Genomic DNA, 25822 nt, shown 5'->3' with positions numbered 1-25822 from the left:
TGTGGGGTTTATCTCTTGTGTGTTGAAAGAAGCTGAAAGTTTGTCCAGCGAACAGGAATTACATTTCCTGCAAAATCTATTGGAATCAAAGGAAATAAATGCACTGGTGAATGTACAATTGTACATAGCAAAGCTGCAAAAGTGTGCAAGGATAATAAATGTGCACCACTAATGTCAAGTTCAATACAGGTAATTAAATGGCCAATCAATGTGTGCATGAAATTGAAATGACATGTGAATTTTCCGAATAAATGTGATTTTTCTCTTTCTTTCTTTCTCTAATCCATTTGCGGTTCAAATGAAAAATTGCAGGTAGCATTAGATGTGTTTGAGCATTTATCACAGCGGTGCCATATTTCTCCAATATGCAAGGAAATGTTTTATTTATTACAAAGACCTCATGTTCAGGTAAGATCTTCGACATTTCAATGTGAAGGCAAACATTTTTTTTGATCGAAAAAGTAATCGAAGAAAAGGATAGCTTGCACTTTCAAATGTATATAGCCTTTTTCTTTCATTTTGATAATAAATAAACCATTTCAATTGTTTGGTTTTTCATTGTTGTAGAGTCTATTGGCCACTCATGATGCAATCGCAAAGAAAGATTTTTACCCACATCTGCCTGATATCCCGATCGAAGTGGACGAAGATGAGGAGACTGTGAAAATAGTACAATTGGTGAAAAGCAATGAACCACTGGTACGTTCTTTATTATCTCTTCGGGTTTTTTTTTCTTTCAAGTTTTCCATTTAGTAATGAGCATAAAAAATCATCTTGTTTCCGGTTTAAAAAATGAATTTTTGTTTTTATATTTTCTTCCAATAACATTAACTCTTTTTTTATTAATATTGCCAAAAATAGTTTCTGTTCCCTTTGTGAAATATACAGGGTGTTTCACAGATCCATGCTAATCTCTCTACCACAGATTCATCAGCTCAAGAGGAGTAAAAAAGTGTATGAGCACTTTTCCCAAATCGGCTGTTTTAGTGGGGTTACAGTCCTCGGCCCCTTAGGGTCAAGATTTTCTAATTTCTGGTTGATTTCCACGGACGGTCACCACAGCGGTGTTTTTCAAAAGCAATTTTTCATTATTGTCTTGTTCGAAAGATCTCTCGGCCCTCTTAAGAATATCACAAAAAAAATTCAAAAAAAGTTTCAGTGGAGACGGTCAAAGTGGGTTGACCAAAAGTGAAAAAAATCATCGAAAATCGAGGAAAATCGTAATTTATCTCGAAATAACATGTGATAAACCTATCTTTTTTATGCCAGAAATCGAAAGAGCATTCAATTTTGGTCCGGTATGCACATTTTTAGATTCCAAATTTATGTGGGTGTGTCAAAAATTTTAACGGTCCGAAGTGGAGCGACCGAATTTTTTTTTCATTTTTTTAAATCAAATTTTCTGGGCAAGATTGTTTGGTTTTACCACCGATCTTACATAATTCGGACCCAAGGAATCCAATGGTGCCAATGGTTTTGACCGATCAATTCGAAGTTCACAAGATAATCGGCTTCGAACCTACCCCTTGGAGTGACATTTTGGAGTTTCGATTTTTCTCATTCGATCGGTATGAAAATTAGTATTGGGGGATTTTTAGGTACGGGAAACCCGAATCTGTTATTTATGGAAACATATAATGAAAATCAAATATGTATAGTTTAAAACAAAATGCTTACTATAGAATAGCACTTGGTGCCAAGGCCACTACCTATATCAATTAAAAAAAGAATGGAAAGAAAAAAAATATCACCATTAATATATCAATCGGTCTACAATGAGTGAAACCAAACGACACTTACTCACACACGTAAATTACTCGTAGACGGAGTAAACTACGGGAGACGGCCGAGGAGGATATTCATTTTATTTGTACCGGGGAAGAATACGATTGTGGACCGGCTCATAGTTGGGGCAAACTAGAAAACTGATCGATTAAAATTCATTTCACAATAAAGAAAATGCAATTCCGAAAAAAACACATTTACCGATCCTTTGTATTCATATTCACCGATTTATGGTATTGGTCTATTGCTCGGTGTGTTTGTATGGTTGCCGAAAAGAACACGATAGCGGACCGGTTCGTAGTTGGGGCAAACTAAGAAACTGATCGATACAAATTCGATACGATAGAATTAAAATTCACTTTACAATGAAGAAAATGCCATTCTGAAAAAAAAAAACACACACTTACCGATCCTTTGTATTCATATTCATCGGTTTGTGGTAATTGGTCTATTGCTTGGTGTGTTTGTATGGTTGCCGGAAATAATACGATTGTGGACCGGTTCGTAGTTGGGGCAAACTAAGAAACTGATCAATACAAATTTGATCCGATAGAATTTAGATTCATTTTACAATGAAGAAAACGCAATGCAAAAAAAACTTACCGATCCTTTGTATTCATATTTTCCAGGTTCTGACATCGTTTGTGGTCGGTTTGTGAACGATTCCCAGTGTAAGAACTAAAAATGTGTCCATATTCTTCTTCGACATTTGATGTGTCCCATTTGTTGTTCCTGTCAATGAATGAATGTTGAAAACAAAAAAAAAATCTTTAAAAAACCAAAAAAAGAAACATTCAATTGCATATCGTAGTCAAAGTAGGCTTTGAAAAATCATAAGAAACTGCGTCGCACTATTGGCTAACGGTACCCGTAATCCACTGTGCGCAATGATGAAATTCATGATTTAACTTGATTTTGTATTGTGTTCAATGTGTTTCTTTCTATCTCAATCTCATTCTACCATGCAGTCAATTTAAAAAAAATTCGAAAATTCTGTTTAATATTATATTTTAAAATAATACTTACCGAATACTTTTTCTGGAAAAACCGACAAAAATCCAATTCGACAGAATATTTCACTTTCGATGTAAAATGAAAATTTATGCGCAGCAATTTTAGTTCTTACACTGGTGATGGTTCGACACGATGTGACTTGTTGCCGACTTGTTGGGTTGGAATGTCACAGTCAAATAAATTCTCACACCAACACATTCAAATCGGTTTGTCGTTGCAAGTAGCCGATATCGGACAGCGAATGCGTTAGCTACTGTTGATACAGTTTTCGTTTATCCGTTTGCGTCTCCATGTTGTTGTTGTTGTGACGCATAGCCGTGGTCTATTATAGGAATTCCCATATAAATTTTGTTACCGAAAACACTGACGCGCTCCCTGATTGCATTAAATCGAACTAATCTGTCCCAAATGTGTTGTTTTGCATCTAACAGATGGCGCTCGCATATTTACAAAAACAAAAATTTACTTAAAAAGTTTGAAAAGTACAGAAAAATAATTTAAAAAAGTAACAATAAATAAATTTTAAAACGTTTTTTAATGGAAATTAGTTTTTTTTGTAATTTTGTGAAATTCATTGTTTTCAATATTGAAAAATATTAATTTAGAAAAATAAAATGGTTAACATAACCTTACTTTTGTGTCACAATGATAACGAGTTGATTGCTAAAAAAATCCACAAAGCACCAGAAAATATTTACAAAATAAATGTAAATATATTTTTAAATGTTAATTTAAGTGAACATTAATATAATTTTCATTTTTGTGGGATTGGAATTCAAAATATTCGAAAATAACTAAATCAAAAAGTGTGCAACATAGCCTCACTTTCAATTACGCAATTGTTGCACATTACGCACACACCAACACACCGACATACACATAATAACACCACGTAATAGCGCATTTTTCGTTCATTCAAAATACTACAGAAAAATAGAAATAAAAAAGTTTTCTTCAATATTTCGCGATCGTTTGTAATTGAAATTATTCCTTTTTCATTTGGTACAATTTGGTGTGAAAAATATTCGTAAATATTAAATTAATAATCAATTGAAAAAAATATGTGATTAACATAACCACACTTTATTATTTAAAGTTATGTTACATCAACCACATTAATTTTGATTCAGTGTTCCGCTCACCAAAATCAATACACATTTTAAAAAAAATCAAATTATAAAAAATTAAATTTTCACATTTACAAAAAATAAATTCTATAATACTATACTCGACGCTACTTTACATTTATAACTTTTGAATTCATAACATATGTTGGCAGCTCTGCTCTAATAAAAATACAAACATCCCGTGTGTGAAAAAAGTGGCTGACTGACTGACTGACTATGTCGATTTTGTATGAAAACCAATCATAGTTAACCGGCTGTCCCAAATTAAGCATTTAAAAACGACTATATATGACTATAGTTGACTATAGTTAGCTGCTTAACCAGTTAACAACAATCGACAACAATCGGCTAGAATCGAATAGAATCGATTGTAGTTAACTGGTTGAGCAGCTGACTATAGTCAACTATAGTCATATATAGTCGTTTTTAAATGCTTAATTTGGGACAGCCGGTTAACTATGATTGGTTTTCATACAAAATCGACATATTCAGTCAGTCAGTCAGCCACTTTTTTTACACACGGGATTGGGACAGTTTGGGACAGATAAGTTTGCTTCAATTTTCTAATTTAATATTTTTAAATATTGTGAACACAGAATCTCACAAAATTAGAAAGAAAATTAATTTCCATTTAAAAAAAAATTAAATTTATTTATTTTTACTTTTCTAAAATATTTTTCTGTATATTTTTGACTTTTTAAATGGATTTTTATTATTTTCACAATTGGGACAGATTAGTTCGATTTAATGCAATCAGGGAGCGCGTCAGTGTTTTCGGTAACAGATAGACCACCGCTATGTTGTGACGTTGTTCCGATGCAATGCTACTGTGTGTACAGTACAATATTGATTCCTTGTGTGTTTTTTTGTCAGCAAAGTGTTTGCTAACGCACCTTCGTTCAATTCATTTGCAAATTGTTTTTAATTTATGTGTGTATATATGTGATCAAACCCTTACTACTTTCTTACATACTAAATAGATATTGATATTGTGATTTTTTGAAATGGATGTAATGGGTGTAATGGAAAAATAATCGAAAGAATGGATAGCATTTTTCAATAATGGAATAGTAATTTTTAAAGTAAGTATACCCTGACTGTTGCTCATTTCGAGCTTCCCAGCCATGTTCATAGACCACACGTTTGAGAACGGCCCAAATTTTTCCGATTGGACGTGCCTGTGGTACGTTTGGGGGATTATCATTTTTTGGTACAAATGGCACTTTTTGCTCATTCAGCCAATCCAATGTTTTTTTTTTTGCAATTCTGCTTGCAAAATCTGGCCAAAACATGATTTCGTCGTGAGCGTGATATTTTTCGATAATATGCTTCAATTTTGGCAAGCATTGACTGATATAAATGTCAGCATCGATCGCTTTTGCTTTGTTTGGTCGAATCAAAGGCACTGAGACATCCTTCTCTGAAATGGCCACCCACAATAACACATTTGGCTCAAATTTGGCTTTGTCGGCATATTAAACATTGTCTGGTATTTTTTCAATGTTGTCAGTATAAAAACCGCCGTTTCCACTCAATTCATGATGCGAGAATGTGAAGTAAGATTCATCATTCAAAATTATGGATTTTCTATTCGCAAAGTGTTTGTCACGAAGTGCACGGCAACATTTTGGTATTTTTTCGAGTTGTTTCGCTGTATATTTGGGTGCTCGTTGACGTTTCCGATAAAAAAACGTTATTTTTGCCAAAATACCGTGGACTGTTGAGTTTGAAATACCAAATTTTCATCTTAATTTACGTGTTGATGACCAACCTTGTTTTTGGCACTTGAGAGCAAACTTTTGGTTGTTCTGATGCTTAATTTTGGTGGGCGACCGGGTATCTTTTTATTTTTCTGCTCTTTACATTCACGACAATTCTAAAAAACGGTAAAAATAGTTCTTCGTGAGATTGGCTTGTCTTTGAACACTTCAAGAATTTCTTTTGTACTTAGTCTGCCAAACAAGTTAGCGACAGACTTACGCAAATCCAACTTGTACGACATTGTTAATAGAAACAACTGCGCAATTTGAGTTTGGCAGTTCAGTGGGAGTACAGTTAAGTGTGACAAGTGCATTGGTTGACATTTTTGTGTTAACTTATGCGCTCAAATAAACGCCTGAAGTTAGTGCAAATGTTTTCCGGACATATGTTATAGGCTTTAATTGATTGCTCTAGAATAAGAACAACATATTAAATGGTTGCATATCAAAGTGAAACCAGATGTTTTTTCATATAGATTTGTTGTTGTTATTCATCTTCGCTTTGATATGCAATCATTTAATATGCTGTTTTTTTGTAGAGCAATCAATTAATCAAATTATGTGAAATACACAATATGTTCGAATTTTTCAAATTCTTTATCGTCAATTTGAACTTGCAAATAAATCTTCTAAAATTAAGCAGTTACCAAATCAGGTGATCAGAAGAAAAAAATGGAAGTAATGGAAGTAAATCAGAATGCAATGGAACGTAATGGAAAATGAAATACTACTATTCTCTTACATTCCAATGTTTTTGTATACTACAAAGCATAGAAATGACAGACAATGGTGTAATTAGTTCAAGTAAATAACAGCGGTTGTCATCATTTCCATGTCTTTGTATATCTTGAATATTTCAAATGCATATAATAATCGGACGCAATGAAAATGTAAATAAAAAAGCGAGGTTAGGTGCATTGAATGGCTTTGTCACAATGTGGCGCTGAAAGAAGTAGAAATAATGGAACGTAATGGAAAATAATGGAATGTGCTTGATTTCCACTGCTTGAAGTTCTAAGCTTAAAATATTCTTTTGTGAATTGAAAAAATAAATATATGTTTATTTTGAGCTAATTAGTAAATAAAATAATTTTGCGAAAATGGCTACAAAAGCAGCATCAAATGGAAAAGGTTTCCAGCCTGTAAGTATCCAAAGAAAATGGGTTAACATATACACACTGATTAATTTGTGGTAAAATATTATTTTAGGATACTGACGTTCACGTCACGCTCGAAGATCAAATGAAAATCAATAAATTTGCCAAATACAATGCAAATCTTGAAGATTTAAAAGACGAACTACAAGTAAAACAGAACGATTTGAAGAATTTGGAAGAAGCCGCCGATGAAATAGAATTATTTGACGAAGAAGAGCAAATTCCATTTGTATTTGGCGAAGTGTTTATTTCACACAATTTAACAATGACACAACAGCTAATAAAAGATGCCAAGGAAAAGAAATTGAAAGAGATCGAAGCCATCCAAGACAAATGCAAGCAAATCCAAGATACGATGGGCGATCTGAAAGCTCAGCTTTATCTGCGTTTCGGTACAAACATCTATCATCTGCCTCTATTAGTTTTCACATAATAATCCTATATAATTTCTTTTTTCTTGCAATTTCAGGTACAAACATCTATTTGGAAAATGATGAATAAAAACAAAATTCGTATATTTCGATATGTTTTACACATTTGTCAGCAGCCTCTCGAACCTCAAAAATAAATAAATTAAAAACGAAAAACCATATAATTTTTTTATCCATTTTGAGCATTTATTCGATATATGTATAGTTCTGTTATTTGCCGCACCACATGTTTGTGTAGCGCTAACTGTCAAGCCCAATATACTAATTACCGGTCGGCCATTTCTTTTGCAACGTCAAGAGCAGCGTGTGTTTCTTGATTCTGTTTTCAGAAATAATTATCAAAGCTGTGTGATTTTGTGTCGCATTTTTAATCAACAAAAAAGAAAAAAGTAAATTACAGTGTAATAACGAAATAATGGAACCCGCAAAAATGGCAAAAAAATGTGATCTTACTTCAAAAATATGTCAGTATTTGGATCGGCATTTAACATTTCCACTGCTTGAGTTTTTGTGTGAAAAAGAGGTATGATTTGTTAGGTTAAAAGTGAAAGATGACATGAACAATATTTTGTTAATTAGCATTCATCAATTGATTGATTTTTAGACCGAAGATCAAAAGGCATTATGGCAACAGATCCTCGATATAGTCAACAAGACCAATTTAATCGATTATACCATGGATATTCGCAAGCGTTTGCAGTTGGGCGATGACATGCCACAAGTAAGTGCATATGTGTAATTACATACAATAAAACTAAAATCGATTCTGTCTATCACCTAGGAATTGGCTGATCGTAAAGCAAATGTTTATGCTACTCTTGTCAAATTACAAGAGGAAGTGTCCCAAATTACCGAAATTACGGAAATTTTGAAGGATGCGGACAACATTAAGGATTCAAAAACATTTGTTGAAGAAATCAAAAAGGAATTCGGCGTAAGTTTTTTTTTAATTACTAGTAATGGAATTCTTCTTGGCTTTCTCTTGTGAATACTATTTGTGATTTAATTTATTTTCACAGTATCAACCAGAATGGGCCGATAAAGCATATCGCATGGGCAAATATTTCTACGAATGCGGTAAATACATGCAATCAATATCGTATTTGTATTTCTGTTCGTTGGTTATGCAACCCACTGACAAGAACTACTTGAACGTATTATGGGGTATTTTGGCTGCTGAAATTTTGCAGTTGAATTGGAATTCAGCATTGGAAAGTATGAACCGTTTACGTGACTACATCGATAACAGCAATTTCAGGTATATATTTAAGTTCAGTATTACGTATGGCAACGATAACAAAATTATTTTGATTATAGTAACATCGAAGCATTGCAACAACGTACTTGGCTGATCCACTGGAGCGTGTTTATCTTTGTCAATCATCCAAAAGGTCGTGATTTAATTATTGAAATGTTTTTGTACAAACCATTGTACTTGAATGCCATCCAGACGATGTGCCCACACATTTTACGTTATTTGGCCGCTGCCGTTGTCATCAATCCGGGTCGTCGTAATGCTCTTAAAGATTTGATCAAAGTGATTCAACAAGAATCGTACACTTACCGTGACCCAATCACCGAATTTTTGGAACATTTGCTGGTCAATTTCGATTTTGAAGGTGCACGTTTGAAATTGCATGAGTGCCAAACAGTAATTGATAACGATTTCTTCATCATCATTTGGATGAATGAATTCATTGAAAATGCGCGTCTCATGATTTTTGAAACATTCTGTCGCATCCATCAATGCATCACCATCAGTATGTTGGCCGATAAATTAAACATGGAACCAAGAGAAGCCGAATGCTGGATAGTTAATTTAATTCGTAATGCCCGTTTAGATGCAAAAATTGACTCAAAACTTGGCCACGTTGTGATGGGTTTGTATCAATCTATAATCACTTAAATATTACTATCCACTATTTCCATTGAGTACACTTACAACCTTCATATTACCAAGAACTATTGGAAATTATGAAAGTAGAATTTGATCACACAAACATAATGAGAATAAATCTTAAATTGAGAACAATTTGTAAATAAATTGAAGTCGAGATAGCAATCAGTTTGCTGAAAAATAGTGTCATTTCATTTCCATTGTATGTTCCATTACATGTTGATTAATTTCCATTATTTACATTTATCTTTTCTTATTTCCCCCAGGTTCACAGCCGTTGAGCCCCTATCAGCAATTGGTAGAAAAAATTGATTCATTGTCAGTACGTTCAGAAACATTGACCACTTTAGTAGAAAGGAAACAAGCTAAACTCTCATATGCGGAAGGCTACAGCAAGTATTAAACAAGCTTATGCAAAAAAGTAACAACAAAACAAACAATTACATTCAGACAAACAACATTACACCGCAACACGAATTATTTAAAAAAAAAATATTTGCCACATCGATACGGGACATTTCAATCTGTAATCTATTTTTTACAATATTTTTGATATTGTGCCAATAATAAAATTTATTGCAAATGTTAACCAATATCAAAAAATTTAAAATAAATGTCTTGTATTTAAGAAAAACAGGCATCATTCTCATTTTATTTCTGTATTCAGACGATATAAATATCGTATCGTATAGGATCACCAAATTAAAAATCAAATTTTAATATTTATTCAATTTTTTGCTTGCAAAATAAAATGTCACATCAAAATGGTTCAAAAAAATTCGTCGAAAGCATTTTTTAAGATAAAATGAAAATAATTACGTTCAAATTATCCGCAGAGTTTTTTTTAAAATGGCAATTAGAGTTCTGAAAAATGTGAGTTAAATGAAGAAATTTAATCAACTAATTTTATATATGATTGTTTATTAAATATATGTATTAACTTTAAGTAATTAACCTAATACTTATTATGTTTTATCATAATATTTATTAGGATTCATCTTAATAAATACCGTATTCACTTGATAGCATATTGTTTTTCAGCAAAAAACAATTTTCAACAGATGGCGCTACCTCAGACAAGTGAAGTGACCACGGTATTTATTAAATATTATGATAAAACATAGTAAGTATTAGGAGGTAATCCTAATAACTTTATTATGACTTTATCATGATAAGTTAATAAACTCATAATAACGTTCAGAGTTGGTAAATGCACCTCACAAGTGCGCGCCCTTACAAGTTGTGTGCAACTCTTCTTGGGTGCGCGCACTCGATTCCATATAAATGTTGGGTGCGCGCACTTGGAATTTTTTTCGTGCTTATTTCAATATAAAGAATTGAAAAAAATGTATTTTTTACTTAAATCTTTCCAATTTTTTATTTGGTCATCTTCAATATATCAATACAAAATACTGTCAAATTGTGTTTCTTATATATTTTGACAGCTACAAGTAGCCGCCTGCTGGTTGTCTTTTGAACCACATTGCTTTACATGTAAACAGTTTTTGCATGTGAAAAAATTCAAAATGGAAAAAATTAAGTAAAAAATACATTTTTGACGATTTTTTATATTGAAATAAGCAAGAAAAAAATTCCAAGTGCGCGCACCCAACATTTATATGGAATCAGGTGCGCGCACCCAAGAAGAGTTGCACACAACTTATAAGGGCGCGCACTCGTGAGGTGCATTTACCAACTCTGATAACGTTATTAGGATCCGATTCTAATAACGATATAGAACATAATAATTATCATCGTAATAAAAATTTATTACGATATCGCAAAACGCAAAACTATAGTACGCCAAGCATCCGACAAAGTCCTGTGTAATTAGAAGCAAAAACATTGAACAACGAATAAACTCTATTTTCAATTGATTCATACCTTTTGAGCATAATGCATTTTGCAGCAACAATATCGCGGTGCCAAACAACTGTCTGTGGAGCAGCATCATCATCCTGAGCATTTAACTTTAACCTTTGACATTAAACGCCCATTCCGAAGTATTTCCTAGACATCCTGATAATTGTCATTGCGAATTCGACGCTTAATTTTCTTCCGTCCCTTTTGCAAAGCACGTTTGCTATCCGTTGCCACAATTATATCTGGTAGATTGTTAGATTTTCAATTTAAAACATAATGTGTTGGGTTGTGTTCACATTATGTTGTCAAACGAAATATTATTGGAAGTGAAAGAAACAAGTGAATCCATTCCATTGGAATTCGTAAAGAAGCCATAAGAAAACTATAGAAAACTATAAATTTATTGCCAAAAACGATATTCTATGCAAACGTGTTTTGTAAGTGGAAAGTATACGCCTATTACATAGAATGTAGCGCCAACTATACGTGAATTTTTTTTTATCATTTAAGGTAGTAATCTCATCGCTTCTTTGATTGGAAATCATGCACATAAACTCCGTTCTATTTGACACGAAAATGACCACCAGAATGGGCCAAAACGGTACTAAAAACATTAGAAATTTGATTGTTGGCCAGGGTCTTTTTTATTAAACAAAAACTTTTCAAATAAAGCTAAGATTATTCAAATGAATAATGAATAATTTTTTCTACGCAAATATTCTTATGAAAAATGTGTTTGGATACTGTTCAATACAGTAAAATTCCGATAATTTGGTTATGTCGGTTATGATTTGTGGTGTTATCGGAGTTGTAGTATACATAATGTAAAAAAATAGTTATTGACTCATTATATTTGTATGTCTTCATGGTTCAAGCAATTGTTGGGGCATTTCACAACCAGAATATGTCCCGTTAATATGGCAATCATAAATGATTTGTTTCCAATTTTCATCCTCAACCAGAACAAACGGATTACCAATAATTACGAGAATAGCTCTGAAAATAAGAATAAAATATATTTAATTTAATATGAACTTAGGATTATTATCATATGTGAGTGTGTGCGATTGTACCGTGCGCGGCTGATAGCAACGTTCAACCGATTTTTATTTTTGATAAAACCGAGACCAGATTTCCCATCATATGAAACATTCTTTATTTTGGCTCTAACCGTTGATATGATGATTGCATTTCTTTCTTGTCCCTGGAATTCTTCAACGCTTCCGATTTTCGGAAGTTTCCCTTCAAAATATGAATCACAAAGTTGACGGATATTCTTCGCTTGCAGTGCATATGGTGTAATTACTCCAATGTCATCTTCGATAAGACCACAGTCATACAATTCTTTTATAACTTGTGCCACCTTTTCGAACAAACAAAGAATATGAATTTTTAATGTTTACAAAAGCAGATGTTTTTTTACCAGATTCACTTCTCTCAGATTCCTCCATGAGGTTGAGTCATTTGGTCTTTGGTCTTCGCCCTCTATGCCCAGGAAATAGACACCATATTTTGGTGAATGTTTTAGTTTAAGACTTGGATTATTTCTAGACTGGAACTTAGCAAGAAGTCTTTGTTCGTCGCTGTCTTTGTCCGAAATGTTCGCAATTAATTTCGAGTCATACGATAGATTGCTGTATCTGGCAAGAATACTTGGTAAAGATCGATAATTGTGCAATAGTTGTGTTACCATACGTTCGTCAAAGCCACCATTTCGCTGGAATTGGAACCAAGTGAAATTAACTCAATTATGTTGATTGATATGTAATTCGTTAGTTCATTTATCATTTTGTCAATATTCTTCAATTAAAATAAGTGGAAAATCAATAAAAATATTCCAATTACCCCAACGTCCTTATGATAAGGCAAAAGATCCAAAAGACGAGAAAGTAAGCTTTTATCTAAGCCACATCTTCTGCCAATGGGCGAAAGTACGATTGGTCCCAATTGGTGTGGATCACCAGCCAAAATAATTTGACCATTGTCTCTGTCAATCAACGAAATCGGAATTGTGATTTCTGGTTCGGTACATTGGCCAGCCTCATCAATGATTGCATGAGTAAAATGACCTGATTTAAATTTCATATATAATAATGATCCAAATGTGTTGCATGTGCTGATCAAAATACGATGTAAACTAATAACTTGTGAGTTGCATTGTACACGGATGCCATTCTCAAATGGATTTTGTGGTTCGGCTGTTGATCTTGGCGCAGCAATATCAACTGTCATACAGTGTGGCCGAAGTTCGTCGGGTATTTGTTCGCGTTCGATAGCATTTTGACTAACAATTCGAGCAAATTCACCCGCTTTCAATGCACCACAATCCGCCAATAGTTTTGTTATCAAATTGGCAGCACTGTTTGATGGAGCAGCAACAATTAAACGTGTGTTCCCTTTTTTGTAGAGCTGCAATATAATTTCAGCTAAGGTTGATGTTTTTCCGGTCCCCTGATAAATTACAAAAATAAACGTCACTTTTTATTTGTTTAAAAAAAAAAATGCAGACGTTGTATTTAGATATAATCAGCCAACTGAATAAGCTCAGGCAACTGATGTCAGACGTTAAAGTTGTCTGAGCTGATTCAGCTGGTTAAGATTATCTAAAGATAAAATACATTTTTTTTAAATCAATACCCACCGGCGGTCCAAATACCAAATATGGACACATTTTAACCTCTCCCCTTAGCACATTCACAACGGCTTGTTTTTGGAATTCGTTGAGTTTTGGATTAAACCATAGCACCTTTTGTTTTGGATAATCCAAGATCATGTCACCATCAATTAACTTAATTTGCATCTGTAATCGATCGCCAGTTTTTACTGAACTTGGAAATAGGAAGCCTGAGTTAGTGTTTAGTAACTTCTTCGAAACTCTTTCGATGGCATTGTGCCACTTCATAAATTTTGTTCGTGAAAATTTAAAAGTAAGCTTGTAATCTTCACCACGATAATTGGTATGGAATTCGTCAATGAACTTTAGTAGTAAACGATTTTTCGTCATTTTATGAATGTAACCTTGATGTTGTTGATTATTTGTGGTTTTTAGTAAACTTTCGGCATAAATCATGTCACCGATAACAATTGATGGTCGACATTCAAAAACGTTTTTTTTCATTTCGTATGCCAAATATTCTTTATCTCGTACGAAATGACCGCGATCTTGATCGTATGTTCGAAATTCAATTCGCATGAATATCTCTTCAAAATATAACAATGTATGAAAGTAAGATGCATAATTTTTCTTTGACAACGAACTGAATACGTCACCATACATCCTTTCAACCATATCATATAATTCAGCAGATGTGTTGACCGCCATTGTTTCGAGGAACAACTTTTCTGGCACTTCGAAGCGCTCCAATCTTCACAGAAATAAAGATAGAAATGATATATTTTTTATGACTATCATCATGAATTAAACTGATTTTTGGTTTAATTTGAAAATAAAAACACAGAGAGAAAAAATGTGGTATTTTTAATTCAATTTGGGTAGATTTAATATAAAATCAACCAACAACGAATTAAATTTATCATTTTTGACATCTCTGAGGCATATTTTTCAAAAGAGATTATCAGTTGAATTAGTTTTACCAATTGCTTCATTATATTCACCAAATTCATGGGCTAGCGTCATTTGTGGTTTCGAAAAGTTGGTAAAACTTATTCAACAAATATTCACTTTTGAAAAATATGCCTTAGAGTTGTCAAAAATGGTAAATTTAATTCGTTGTTGGTTGATTTTATATTAAATCTACCAAAATTGAATTGAAAATACCAGATTTTTTCTTTCTGTGAAAAAAAACATTTTATTTTACCTTTTATCGATGAAATGGGGCGATGAGACCGGAGCATGACCTTTGATTGTTTCTCGTTTATCTGAATAGATTTTTTTGGTGTACGCTTTAGAATGACAAACTCGAACACCTTCAACTTCCTCAACATCCTTCACATCCAATGTTATACATCGACGCACTACATATTTGTTGTCGATTTCAAAATCAATTTTAACTTTAAATACACCGGCAAGAATACCAATTAAATTGATTTTATAGACATAACGATCACCTGGCCGAATATTGTGTGGTCTATAGAGTTCGTCGCATTCAAGTTGTGATGCAAGTATTTGATTTTGAAACTTGGCTTGTGAAATTTTCCGTGTACGATCTGATTCATTTGTGGCAATCAATTCGATGTATTTTTTCGCTTTGGATCCATCCAATACCACGTTCAATGATTCACTACGGGTGAAAACTATACCAGCATTTTCACTATCAATTTCATCATCTGACTCAACAATTTCAGTACCATTGTTTTTGAGTGATGGTGCTGTTACATTTTTGTTTTGATTGGATGAGATCTTTGTAATTTTTATACAACGAAAGAAGAATACTCCGTAGTCAATCTTTTGAAGGCTTGAAATAACTTCAGCCACAACGGTATCACCTTCGTTTGGCACGGAATTTTGTTTTTGATTGTCCGAATGTTGCAAAATATCGACGTAAAATACATACTTGTTATCGATTAATCCGTACTTCAATTTCTTTTTGAACACAGTTATTTCACCTGTAACGGTTTTTCGTTCATTTGCTTTCATTCCATAATATCCAAATGCAGTACATTCTGATGGATTTTCACGACTTATTCCAAACAACGCTTCAACTTCGACTTGATCACCAATCATTGGATTGAATGCACATTCCGATTCGCTGATAAGAATTTTAATCGGCTGTGTCGTTTCAGGGCGTGTATCAATCACAATTTCACCATTAAATTTATGATTAATTTCGCCTCTCAGTATTCTTAAGCATGTGTTTAATGGAATCGGACTACTTTTATTGCTACTATCGAAGTCGTCTTCTTCACATGGTGTCCAGTATTCTTCTTCAATTGAATCAATTTTGTAAATAACAATTGGCTGATCGTCGGATATTTTACGTGCCGTACATATCACCCAATCACCAATCTTCAATTTCTTATTTGCCGTTGATCCCCTACTAAGCATATATTTTCCATCTATACGACCATTACCGTCACTATAAAGATGTGTCACTTTACCTTGAAGTCCAACAATCGTCAAACGTAAATTATGCTTAATATTTTAGTATCACTTGAAAAAAAAGCGTCAAAATTTACCTTTGTAACGAAAAAATACTGCGTCTGGCATATATGATTCTTCAACATGATGATTTTGTTCGCCAACTTCTTCTTCATTACCCAATGCGTTGATTTTTTCTAAAATCGCTTGATATTCGCGAACATATTGCTCTCTTGATGGCTGTGGAGCTAAACATTTATTGTACAAATATTTGGCAATGTACATTTGTACTTGTTGATGGGTTGTCGTCTCGATTAAGACGATCGATTTAAAATTAACTTAATTCGTTTTATAGTTCATGAATGCTGGTTTGAATTCTGATTTCCGAGGAATATCAACACAGTTAAAATTTTGTGACAATTATAACACATTTGTTTTGATGAAACATTTGACAGAAATGTCAATATGTCTTGCAGAGTTATGTCAAATATCAATGTTGAATATGTTTCTTAAATTTTTAAAGAACAGTTGAATTTCGAATAAAAAAATGAAAACACAAATTGGGATTTATGCAAAAATATCAGATAATATATTGAACTAACTGGTCAGTTGAGCTGACAGTACGTTAGCCAGCTAAATGGGCTAAAACAATAGACGTTATTGTTTTAATGATGAATCACTTGACTTGTTTTAATAGAAGTGATTGTTCATTATAACAATAACTTCTATTGTTTTAGTCCATTTAACTGGCTAACGTGCTGTCAGCTCAACTGACCAGTTAGTTCAATGTATTGTCTGAAAAATATCCATTTTTTATTGAAATTACCTAATTATCTTAAAAGGTATCTGCTATATCGATGTTAATTTTAATAAAATGATAAATTCTAATGCTACACAATGAGCCGATCCCTCTCCTATGTAGAAAATTCATACAGTATTGAATGGATTTTTCTTCTTGAAAAGAATAACATATGAAAATTCTTCATCAAAAAATTAGCATAACAATTGGCCGATACATTTTTCGATAGATTCATATTTCCATTCAGTTTCTTTGATGTAGTTTATGGATTTTCGTAGCTCAATCATTCGGGTTGCTTGGAGCTCCTCATTTACTCGTTTTTCACATTTATCCATCAAAACTTCAAAATTAATAGCTTGATTCTTCTTCATGAATCAAGAGCAAACAGAAAAAGAAGTTCCCTTATTAATCAGCACTTAAAAAATTGAAATTGAGTACTACCTTTTTGCCGCCGCGAGCAATTAAATCCTTTTCCATGTCAGCTGCTATAGATGGATCCATAATGTACGTCTTTGTCAAATATCTCGTATCATGAACAAAATCAAACAATTGACGAAAATGTTGTCGACAAATAATAAAACTTTGTTTTGACAGTTGTTTAATGTGATGCGATGCGTATCACACAATTTAACGTCAATTAATACGATTCAGATGGCAGCGCCAATCGAAATTGACGACCAATTTCACGTCCAAATTGAAAAGCATGTTGTACATGCAAAAGTTTTAGGTTAGAACCTCGCGAAGCAGCGAGAGAAAGAAAACACACAAAAGCCGCTGAACACAGACACTCATACTACTATAAGTATACAATAGCGGCACACAATACCCAATCATCAGTTGAGCCTGAGTGTATGTATATGCAATATAAAATAATTTCGCACAATAAACTTCATCTAGTATCCGTTGCCCGATGTGTCGGATAGGACAGGCAAACATTTGCGAACCAAATTGTGTGTTTTATTGACGTGATTTTTTTGGGCTACGTCGTGTGGAAGAACAGTGCAAGTTTTTAGAACGGAAAAAATTGGCAATTCACATCAAACTAATTGGATTTTGAGGGGGTCATGGAGCAAATCATCGCCAATTTGTTGGTCGCCGACAATGCAGCTATTCAAAAGGTAAACGAGACAATCTTTTGCTTAATCTCTTTTAGTTTTCGATGAGTGTGCTTTTTCGTTTTATATATGCGGCTATGTGGTTGCATCCTACTTAAATTCACGCTGATGCCGATGCTGTTGTAGCTATATAGCACGTGGCTACCAATTGTCAATTTATACATTATGACTTCTTATACTAAATTTTTTTTAAATCTCGAATTCAATATGATTGCTTAAATGCTTACATTATCGCATGTTTTGAACTTACATCGTTAATTAAGCGACATACAAATTATAACTGCATAATTGGAGTGGCTGGGCTTGTATTCAATGCAAATGCGTTGACACAAATTTAACGGGATCGATCAATGTCTTTGCATAAAATCATAGCATCTGCTTTTCGTAAAACATGACTCGTTTTCATCAAATCCAAAAAATCATCAGAAGTATTTCATTTTTCGTATGTCATGAAATACAAACGATTGTGTTCCGAATTAAAAATGATGTGTTATTATTTCCGGTTTAAGAATTTTTATTCGTCATATATAAGTTTAAAAGTTTACATGTTCAGTAGCACAACATCGCTCACATGTGCCAACTCAAAAGTATCATTCCAAATCAACATGTTACTTGAAATTTACAAACATGTATGAGTTTTGTATGATTTGACAACGCTTGTCAACGCTGCTAGAGAACACGAGCACACAGATACTAATTTTATACATATAATAATATCGAATATAGAACTTTGAAATCGCCGCACACAATAGGCATGTATTTTGGTGGGTCAAGCGACACAATCGTGTGTAATTTTTAATTCGTTCAAGAATTTCAGTTCATTTGAATATATGCGTACGCGTCGTATATTTTATAATTAATAATTCGATCATCAATCTAAAAAATCGTTTGCTTCCTTCACATTCCATATATTTATTTATACATTTTCTAGAATTCATATAGAATAAAAACGCGATCGAGTGATATTTTTTCGCACATTTGTGAAGATCATACATTTTTTTCTTCGTGCTAAACACGCATAGTTCATGTTTCAAAGCTGTTGTCATCATGGGTGATTGAGTGTTAAACGATGCCTCTGCCTTTCTTACTCTATCTCATCGAAATGATGATTAACCCATTGAATGCTTGCGGACCGATTTCATACAAGATTATTAACAGGCATACAATGATTTTTGGATAGGATAGATGCGTAAGATCTCCGCAAGATCCGGATCGAAGCGTGCATACTCTGCCGAATGATGCATACATATATAATACGCACGCAAATTCGTTCTTCTTATTTCGCCTACTTTGATTCGGATGCCATAGCATTACGGAATAACGAATGTATCATGCGGCTACGTACACACGCTCGGATCCAAATCTTCCGGAGATCTTACGAATCTATCCTATCCAAAAATCATTGTATGTTAACAGGGCAAGGCAAAAAGACAGATGCAGTTTTTGGTTGTATGAAATTAAAAAATGTTAAAGTATAGACATATATGTGTATCGTTGTCTGTGTTAGAACACTTTTAGATATTCAGTTGAAATGAAATCACATTAAATCGATTCCCAGTTCCATATAAAAAATGAATTAAAAAATAATCACATTTTTTTCTTATCTCTTATGAATATTATATTGAAAATGATAGACATTCCTTTTTAAATATTTTTTTCTGATTTTGAATTTAAAAAGAAATGCGCGCAAGCTCGAGCTCGTCCGCTTTAATAAAATTTGAAACCATACATATTTGTGGCTGTTATAGCCGCCTGTGCTGACACAACGCCTGTGAATTTCGTTCCACACCGCGCAGTGTCAAGAGCTCATTCAATTATAAATGAGTTGGCCATACATCGGCGCATTTTGCTACCTAAATGAACTTCATACTGCTTTTGAGTTAGACAAGGCAAAATAAGTATTTTGAAATTTTATTAAAACAAGAAAATATTTTGAAATTGTTATAATGAGAAGATCGAAATAGCTTTCAAAGAGATTTCAAATAAAAACTGATGAATTTTAGCATATTTCTTGCACTGAAACTTCCTTTTTTGAAGCTATCTGGTTTCTTCGTAAAGCAACACGGGGCTAAACTACACTTTACGACATCCTCTTTAAATCGATTTTTTTTATAAATGGTATTTTGTCAAGTTATGAAAATGATGGGGAACGATATATTGGGAGTGGGGAAATAATTTAGTGAAAAGGGGGGTTGCCCCCCTTGGGTATTAGTGGGGGGAGTACCCAACTTGTCCAAAACTTCATTGGATCAAAAAGTGATGTATGGCAAAGTTATTCAGAATGACGAGAGAAATTTTTTAGGGTTGCTGACCTACACACATTTCTATACACACATTTTCATCAATAAATGCAAAACGCGCCAGCGCTAGCGCGCTGGCATGTTCAAAATCAGCACCCCATTGATTTTTCAACTGTACCCATGCATGATATTAGCACCTAAGAGAGGTTTAAACTGAATTTTTAAGTTTCTGATCGAAAAAATTAAAAAGTGAGGGGTAAAGACCCCAGGCCTGAGGGGAGGGAGAGGGCTACCGCATCGCACCGAGCACTCTTAGTGAGTTGCATAAAACTCATTGTATTGCGAGTGTGACATGTCTCTGAGTCGCCATTGAGCGAGTACATAATACTCATTAGAGAAATGAGTGAGCAGCGACTCACTCGTGAAATGCTCGCTTGAAAAGATTGCATTATGAACTATTTTCTAATTATTTTGTCAATTATTTTCAGTGTTAATTTTTCAAATGCATTTTTGTAAACCAATCGTAATAAATTATTTTGAATTTGTTTTCCTTTCTGACAATACACAACAAAAATCACACAAAAACATTTAAAATAAAATGATAAATCAAGAATTATCGCTGATTCAGGTTTTTTCGTATGAGCCGAAATAAATTGGAACAAAATAACCATTCTATGTTGTTGCTTTTTTTCTTTGTAGTTGTTTTGATATCGACTTTATTTACATTTTTTAAATGTTTTTTCTTCAGTTTTTATTTTTTAACAAACAATGTGATGCGAGCGAGAAATTACTCACTCACCGTATGAATTGAGTGAGAAGTGAGCTGCTCTTTCATTCGTTCAGCGAGTATACCAGCGCACCGAACATGCAAAGAGCTCACTGTATTGAGTTACAAAACGAACTGAGCGTGTGTTTCATAGCACTGATATTCTTTAAAAGACCCAAAGCAAGTGATGTCGCTGTCAATTTCGAAAATTCCAAAAGACAACAACAACATCACAAGTAAATGAAATACACATTTTTGCAAATAAATGTTGCCTCTTTTCCTTAAAACATCCTTATTTTAATATTTAAATTCTACCTAAGCTAAGTCGAATAAAGTAGAAAAAATATAACGTATCATTTCCTCTAACCATTGCTTGGTATGTACTTATGTACAGAAACAAAACTATATTGAAAACGCAGGTAGAATTTTCTTCATTGTCTCTTTTAATCATTGTTATTTTATAATTAAAGGCATATTTACATGACGAAAATTTCAAGAAGAAGATTTTCTTAGAATGATTCCCAAAATATTTTTTTAAATGAACCAACAAATGCATTCTTCAGACAACAATATTGCTATTCTCATTTTATGGTTTCTTTTCCCATTTCTTCGGAGTTGATATGTAAATGTTACTTTCCTAACGAAAAAAATAATACTAGCAAATAAATTAGTTTTGCAGTTTATTTTGTTATACTATTTTGCAGGCAAACAATTACAAATTTTCTACCTTTTCCAAAATCAAACTCATTCATATCGTGCACATTCATCGTTTTAGTTGATAGTTTAAGCAAGTCATTTAAATTGAAAGAAAATCGTCTGTAAAATGTGGTCGAATGAAGATAGTAACTTATTGATTGAAACGATTGAATCTCAAGTTCTAACAACAATCCCAATCACTTCAACGAATAACAATCACGAATTTACCGGCAACATACATGATATTATTCATGATTGGGACCAAATCGCCAACAAGGTCAATCGATCCGGTGAGTCAGAATTAAACCGTGTTAGTAACTTTTTCAAACCGTGTTAATAACTTTTGAACAATTTTTTTGTCATAGTGATCGATTGTCAAAGACAATGGAATTCATTGATTCGCACATTTCTATTCGCAACAAATCGAGTGAATACGGATCAAAACGATATGCGTCGCAGTCCCGTATATGCAATTCATTGGCGAAATATTGAGAAAATGATGTTTTTAATTCCATACATTGGCAAATACAAACGGTAATAATAATCGAGTTCTATGAATTCTATGAGTTTTGCTGATTATTTTCCATTGGTTTTGAATTTTAGATATGAAAGTTCGACTGAACAGCAAAAAACTGATATGATTGTGAAAGAAACTTGCAATAAAATGTCGAAACAATGCGAATACGATAAAATAACCCCACAAATGTTAAGAGATATCGTAAAAGAGATGTTGAAAACTAAATCGACACCAGAATGTGCCAAAGAACTTATAAAAAACCTTAAGAAATTTTGTCAGAATGAAAGTTACTTAGATAAATTGACATACATGATCGAATTGAATACGAAAGAATGGGACCAAAGGTCAAAGCAGAAGTTTTTACAATGGTACCATAAACATCTTCGAAAAATAGAGGCCAAACCATAATGATCAAAATCGATTTTGTCCACACTTACCATGAGAATATCATCATCTTATAGTCAATTTATGAAGAAAATTAACCTATGTTATTGAATTTTGATATCATAAATATATATATTCAACTCTGAATAAACTCTATATCTGAAAGAAAAAAAATATGTGTTTTCGACTTTAACATTTTACGTTTTTTTTAAATAGCCAATGTCTAAATAATTGCATTGCTTTTAAATAAATGCGTCATTTTTTTCATTTTACAGGCAACAGCTGAATTGCAAGAAGCGTTCAAACGACCACAAGCCATTTCATCTCTTTGTGATGTCATTGTGAGCTCACCAGAGGTGCAACATCGACAATATGCGGCTGTTTTACTAACAAAACGATTGAGTAAATTGCGTAATTGGCAACAAGTACCAACTGATCATCAAGAGATGTGAGTAATTTTCTTCAGACTCGATATGCTAGAAAAATATAATAAACGTATTTTTATAACGTACTTATTTATTTCAGCATGAAACAGGGTATGCTAAACGCCTTGGTGAATGAGAAGGAGAAGCCTGTCCGTACGGCAATTGCTCAATTTGTTGGAACGCTCATAAAACATGATTCTCATGCACCAACTGGCACATATACATTGCAAGTGCTAAAATTTGTTTTCGATCATTGTGCATCCGAGAATGTACTTCAACGCGAGGTGGGTACATCGATTTTTGCCACTCTCACAGCTACAGCTCCAGATCAATTTATTCCGCACATTGACGCCATTTGTGAAATGTTTACTTCGGCTTTGTTGGCGGCTGAACAAAGTGATAATATGGCAACACCTGTTATATCGAATGTTCTATTAGGGAATGTTCTATTGGCGATGTGTAACCTGGTTCCATTTATTTTGGGTCATAATAACGCAGAAGCCACATATCAAAAAGCAATACCACACATCGTTCACGCATTGTCAACATTCGCTGTACACGATGTCGATCAGTTCATGAAATCGTTTGACGTGCTAGAAAATCTCTGCGATTACACGCCAACACTGTTGAATGGAAGTTTGAAAACGTTAATTGATTTTTGCTTGGAAGTGTCCAATAATGAAAAATTGGACGATTCAATTCGTGTGCGCGCAGTGTCATATATTGGATGGTTGGTCCGTTTAAAGAAAAAATCGATCATCAAACAAAAGCTCGTAGAGCCAATCATTCATGTAGTTTTCAAATTGATTGCAACCGCACCGGAAGATGGCGATGATGAGGATGACGAGGAATACTTTGCAGAAGAATCATCACCAAAAACATCAGCCACACAAACAATGAACGAATTAGCATTGCATATACCACCCGAAAAGTTGATACCACCATTGTTGGCACTTTTGGAGCCAGCATTGAGTGCGAACGATCCACTCTATAAGAAAGCCGCATATTTGTCGATAGCAGTTATTGCCGAAGGATGTAGTGAAGCTATTTGCAACAAATACCTTCGTCCATTGTTAGATTGCGTGAAAAATGGTATTTCCGATCCGAATCCAGTCGTTCGTAATGCAGCTTTCTTCTCGTTGGGTCAATTTGCTGAATTCTTACAACCGGAAATCAGTAAATATGCTAACGAAATATTGCCAATTTTGTTTGGATTCCTACAGAGCCTCTGCAATCAAATTCGGGTGAGCATTTTTACACAATATTTCACCGTTAATTAATATAATACATAATGAATGAAAACAAAAGGTGTTCACACAATTTTATTACAAAAATTTAATCGATTTGTTCGCAGAATGGTCAACCAGAGCCGAAGTCAATTGATCGTATGTTCTACGCATTGGAAGTATTCTGTGAAAATTTGGAGGATGAAATAATACCACATTTACCAGCACTGTTGGAGCGCCTCTTTGAAACACTCAATCCAACAAATTCGGTAAAACTACGAGCTTTTTAGTAGGAGATTCCTATATGTTGTGGTCATTGCTTTACTCTTAAACTACATATAAACATATAATTTCATTGTTTCCCTCTGTAATTTATCCTCCTGTTGAGATGTCTCCTATACATTCTTCTATATTTTTCAAAACTTCTAGGTAAAATTACGTGAATTGGCCTTAGGAGCAGTTGGTGCTGTAGCGAATGCAGCCAAAACTAACATGCTGCCATATTTTCCCCAACTCATAGAAGGTTTAAAGTTATACTTAGTGAAAACAGAAAACGAAGATATTTTGGAACTGCGACCACATGCTATTGATACTTTAGCCACATTGGCACGCACAATAGGCAGAGAAAATTTCTTAGGATTCAATAGCGCTGTGAGTTAATCACTTTTTTTTATATTTTAAATGAACACAGAAACAAGTATTTTTGGTGCTAGTTTCATCGAACGTATGTGACGATACACTTAGCAATCATATTCGTTAGCGTATACACAGTGTCATATGCACGCAACGAAACATAACTCTTTGAACGCATGCGGCAACGTACATATGAATGGGTGAGAAAAATCATGACTCAAATACTATGCACATAGAAGATAGAAACTTAAATATTGCTCTGCGTACAACGAATCGAAAAATTTGAACACGCAAGAGTGAAACAATTCAAAAATCCACATGTACTTTTTTTACGTTTCGGTTTTGCATGTATTTACATTAAGTTACACTGTTGTGTGACTCTTTTATATGTTTCGGTTGTGAAAAAGTATTATCCAAGTTTCATTTTTTAAATATTTCTTAAATCATGCGTAAATTGGACTGAATCAAATTTGTCTCATTTTTTTCTCTTTCAGTTCACCTTTGTATTCGCACTTGATAGAGTCAAGTCTTGCTCTACTCAGTAATACAATTGAACCGTTGAGAAACATAAACTGGAATGTAAATTAAATGTCAACATATAAGGTTATTCAATAGGCATCACATAGCAAGTTTATATGAAACTCTCGGAGACTGGGTATAGAGCACTCAAACAGTGAAAAAAGTCCAGATCGTGATTTTGATGATATGGTATGCGATTTTTTTCATTCTGATTTCACCACGTGATACAGAAAATTGAGCAGTATTTGAGAATCGAAGAAAAAAAAAAATTATTTATTTTTTTCATTTTTAGCGATTTTTCACCATCTACATGGGAGGCTTGTATGAAAAACACGGAAGACCGCTGAAATGGCACTGCCGTAGTACCGTATATATTTGGCGTTTGCCATTTCAGCGGTCTTCCGTGTTTTTCATACAAGCCTCCCATGTA

General features: G+C 33.5%; 5 protein-coding genes and 2 long non-coding RNA genes across 14 annotated transcripts in view; 5 read left to right on the top strand and 2 right to left on the bottom strand.

The window, feature by feature from the left end:
• Nucleotides 1-777: 777 nt before the first annotated feature.
• LOC116338783 lies at nt 778-6348 on the bottom strand. 5 transcript variants are annotated; one of them, XR_004200924.1, is made up of 9 exons: nt 6334-6348; nt 5019-5802; nt 2812-3121; nt 2389-2517; nt 2193-2311; nt 1987-2104; nt 1801-1925; nt 1678-1709; nt 778-1615 (listed from the first exon to the last, which is right to left on the bottom strand). It is a non-coding gene; the product is annotated as an uncharacterized LOC116338783 (long non-coding RNA). The 5 variants fall into 5 exon arrangements; XR_004200922.1 differs by lacking the exon at nt 6334-6348 and adding an exon at nt 5907-5986; XR_004200923.1 differs by lacking the exon at nt 6334-6348 and adding an exon at nt 5874-5888.
• A 299-nt stretch (nt 6349-6647) lies between these two features.
• Nucleotides 6648-7433, top strand: LOC116338774 (probable prefoldin subunit 4). The gene is made up of 3 exons (XM_031764238.1): nt 6648-6828; nt 6896-7235; nt 7313-7433. Exons 1-3 carry the CDS (start codon nt 6787-6789, stop codon nt 7342-7344), a joined length of 414 nt encoding a protein of 137 aa, XP_031620098.1. The 5' UTR covers nt 6648-6786; the 3' UTR covers nt 7345-7433.
• A 112-nt stretch (nt 7434-7545) lies between these two features.
• LOC116338768 (eukaryotic translation initiation factor 3 subunit E) lies at nt 7546-9760 on the top strand. The gene is made up of 6 exons (XM_031764225.1): nt 7546-7797; nt 7879-7995; nt 8056-8208; nt 8294-8532; nt 8592-9154; nt 9438-9760. The coding sequence occupies exons 1-6, from the start codon at nt 7690-7692 to the stop codon at nt 9572-9574; spliced, it is 1317 nt and encodes a 438-aa protein (XP_031620085.1). The 5' UTR covers nt 7546-7689; the 3' UTR covers nt 9575-9760.
• A 256-nt stretch (nt 9761-10016) lies between these two features.
• On the top strand, nt 10017-11725 carry LOC116336960. The gene is made up of 2 exons (XR_004200761.1): nt 10017-11471; nt 11545-11725. It is a non-coding gene; the product is annotated as an uncharacterized LOC116336960 (long non-coding RNA).
• Nucleotides 11671-16543, bottom strand: LOC116336939 (probable RNA helicase armi). Of its 3 annotated transcripts, XM_031761192.1 has the most exons (8): nt 16171-16541; nt 15103-16092; nt 14853-15009; nt 13676-14399; nt 12880-13485; nt 12458-12751; nt 12108-12397; nt 11671-12030 (listed from the first exon to the last, which is right to left on the bottom strand). In XM_031761192.1, exons 1-8 carry the CDS (start codon nt 16355-16357, stop codon nt 11898-11900), a joined length of 3381 nt encoding a protein of 1126 aa, XP_031617052.1. In that variant the 5' UTR covers nt 16358-16541; the 3' UTR covers nt 11671-11897. The 3 variants fall into 3 exon arrangements, with proteins under 3 accessions (XP_031617052.1, XP_031617045.1, XP_031617037.1); XM_031761185.1 differs by having other exon boundaries at nt 12467-12751; nt 14853-16092; nt 16171-16543; XM_031761177.1 differs by having other exon boundaries at nt 14853-16092.
• Nucleotides 16544-17710: 1167 nt separating this feature from the next.
• Nucleotides 17711-25822, top strand: part of LOC116342816 (importin-4-like) — an 11012-nt gene continuing 2900 nt past the window's right edge. Inside the window, exons 1-5 of the mRNA XM_031770615.1 lie at nt 17711-17989; nt 22865-23037; nt 23115-24258; nt 24369-24509; nt 24670-24891. Coding sequence (XP_031626475.1) covers nt 17936-17989; nt 22865-23037; nt 23115-24258; nt 24369-24509; nt 24670-24891 — 1734 coding nt within the window. The 5' untranslated portion in view covers nt 17711-17935. The remainder of the gene's footprint in view (nt 17990-22864; nt 23038-23114; nt 24259-24368; nt 24510-24669; nt 24892-25822) is intronic.
• On the top strand, nt 18125-22665 carry LOC116342898. 2 transcript variants are annotated; one of them, XM_031770738.1, is made up of 4 exons: nt 18125-19037; nt 21697-21978; nt 22054-22222; nt 22292-22665. In XM_031770738.1, the coding sequence occupies exons 2-4, from the start codon at nt 21816-21818 to the stop codon at nt 22611-22613; spliced, it is 654 nt and encodes a 217-aa protein (XP_031626598.1). In that variant the 5' UTR covers nt 18125-19037; nt 21697-21815; the 3' UTR covers nt 22614-22665. The 2 variants fall into 2 exon arrangements, with proteins under 2 accessions (XP_031626598.1, XP_031626683.1); XM_031770823.1 differs by having other exon boundaries at nt 18125-19175; nt 21768-21978.

Source organism: Contarinia nasturtii, unplaced genomic scaffold, assembly GCF_009176525.2.
Source record: "Contarinia nasturtii isolate CC-2019 unplaced genomic scaffold, AAFC_CNas_1.1 Cnas_scaffold_78, whole genome shotgun sequence".
NCBI lineage: Eukaryota > Metazoa > Arthropoda > Insecta > Diptera > Cecidomyiidae > Contarinia > Contarinia nasturtii.
This window is presented reverse-complemented; position numbering and strand designations above follow the sequence as displayed.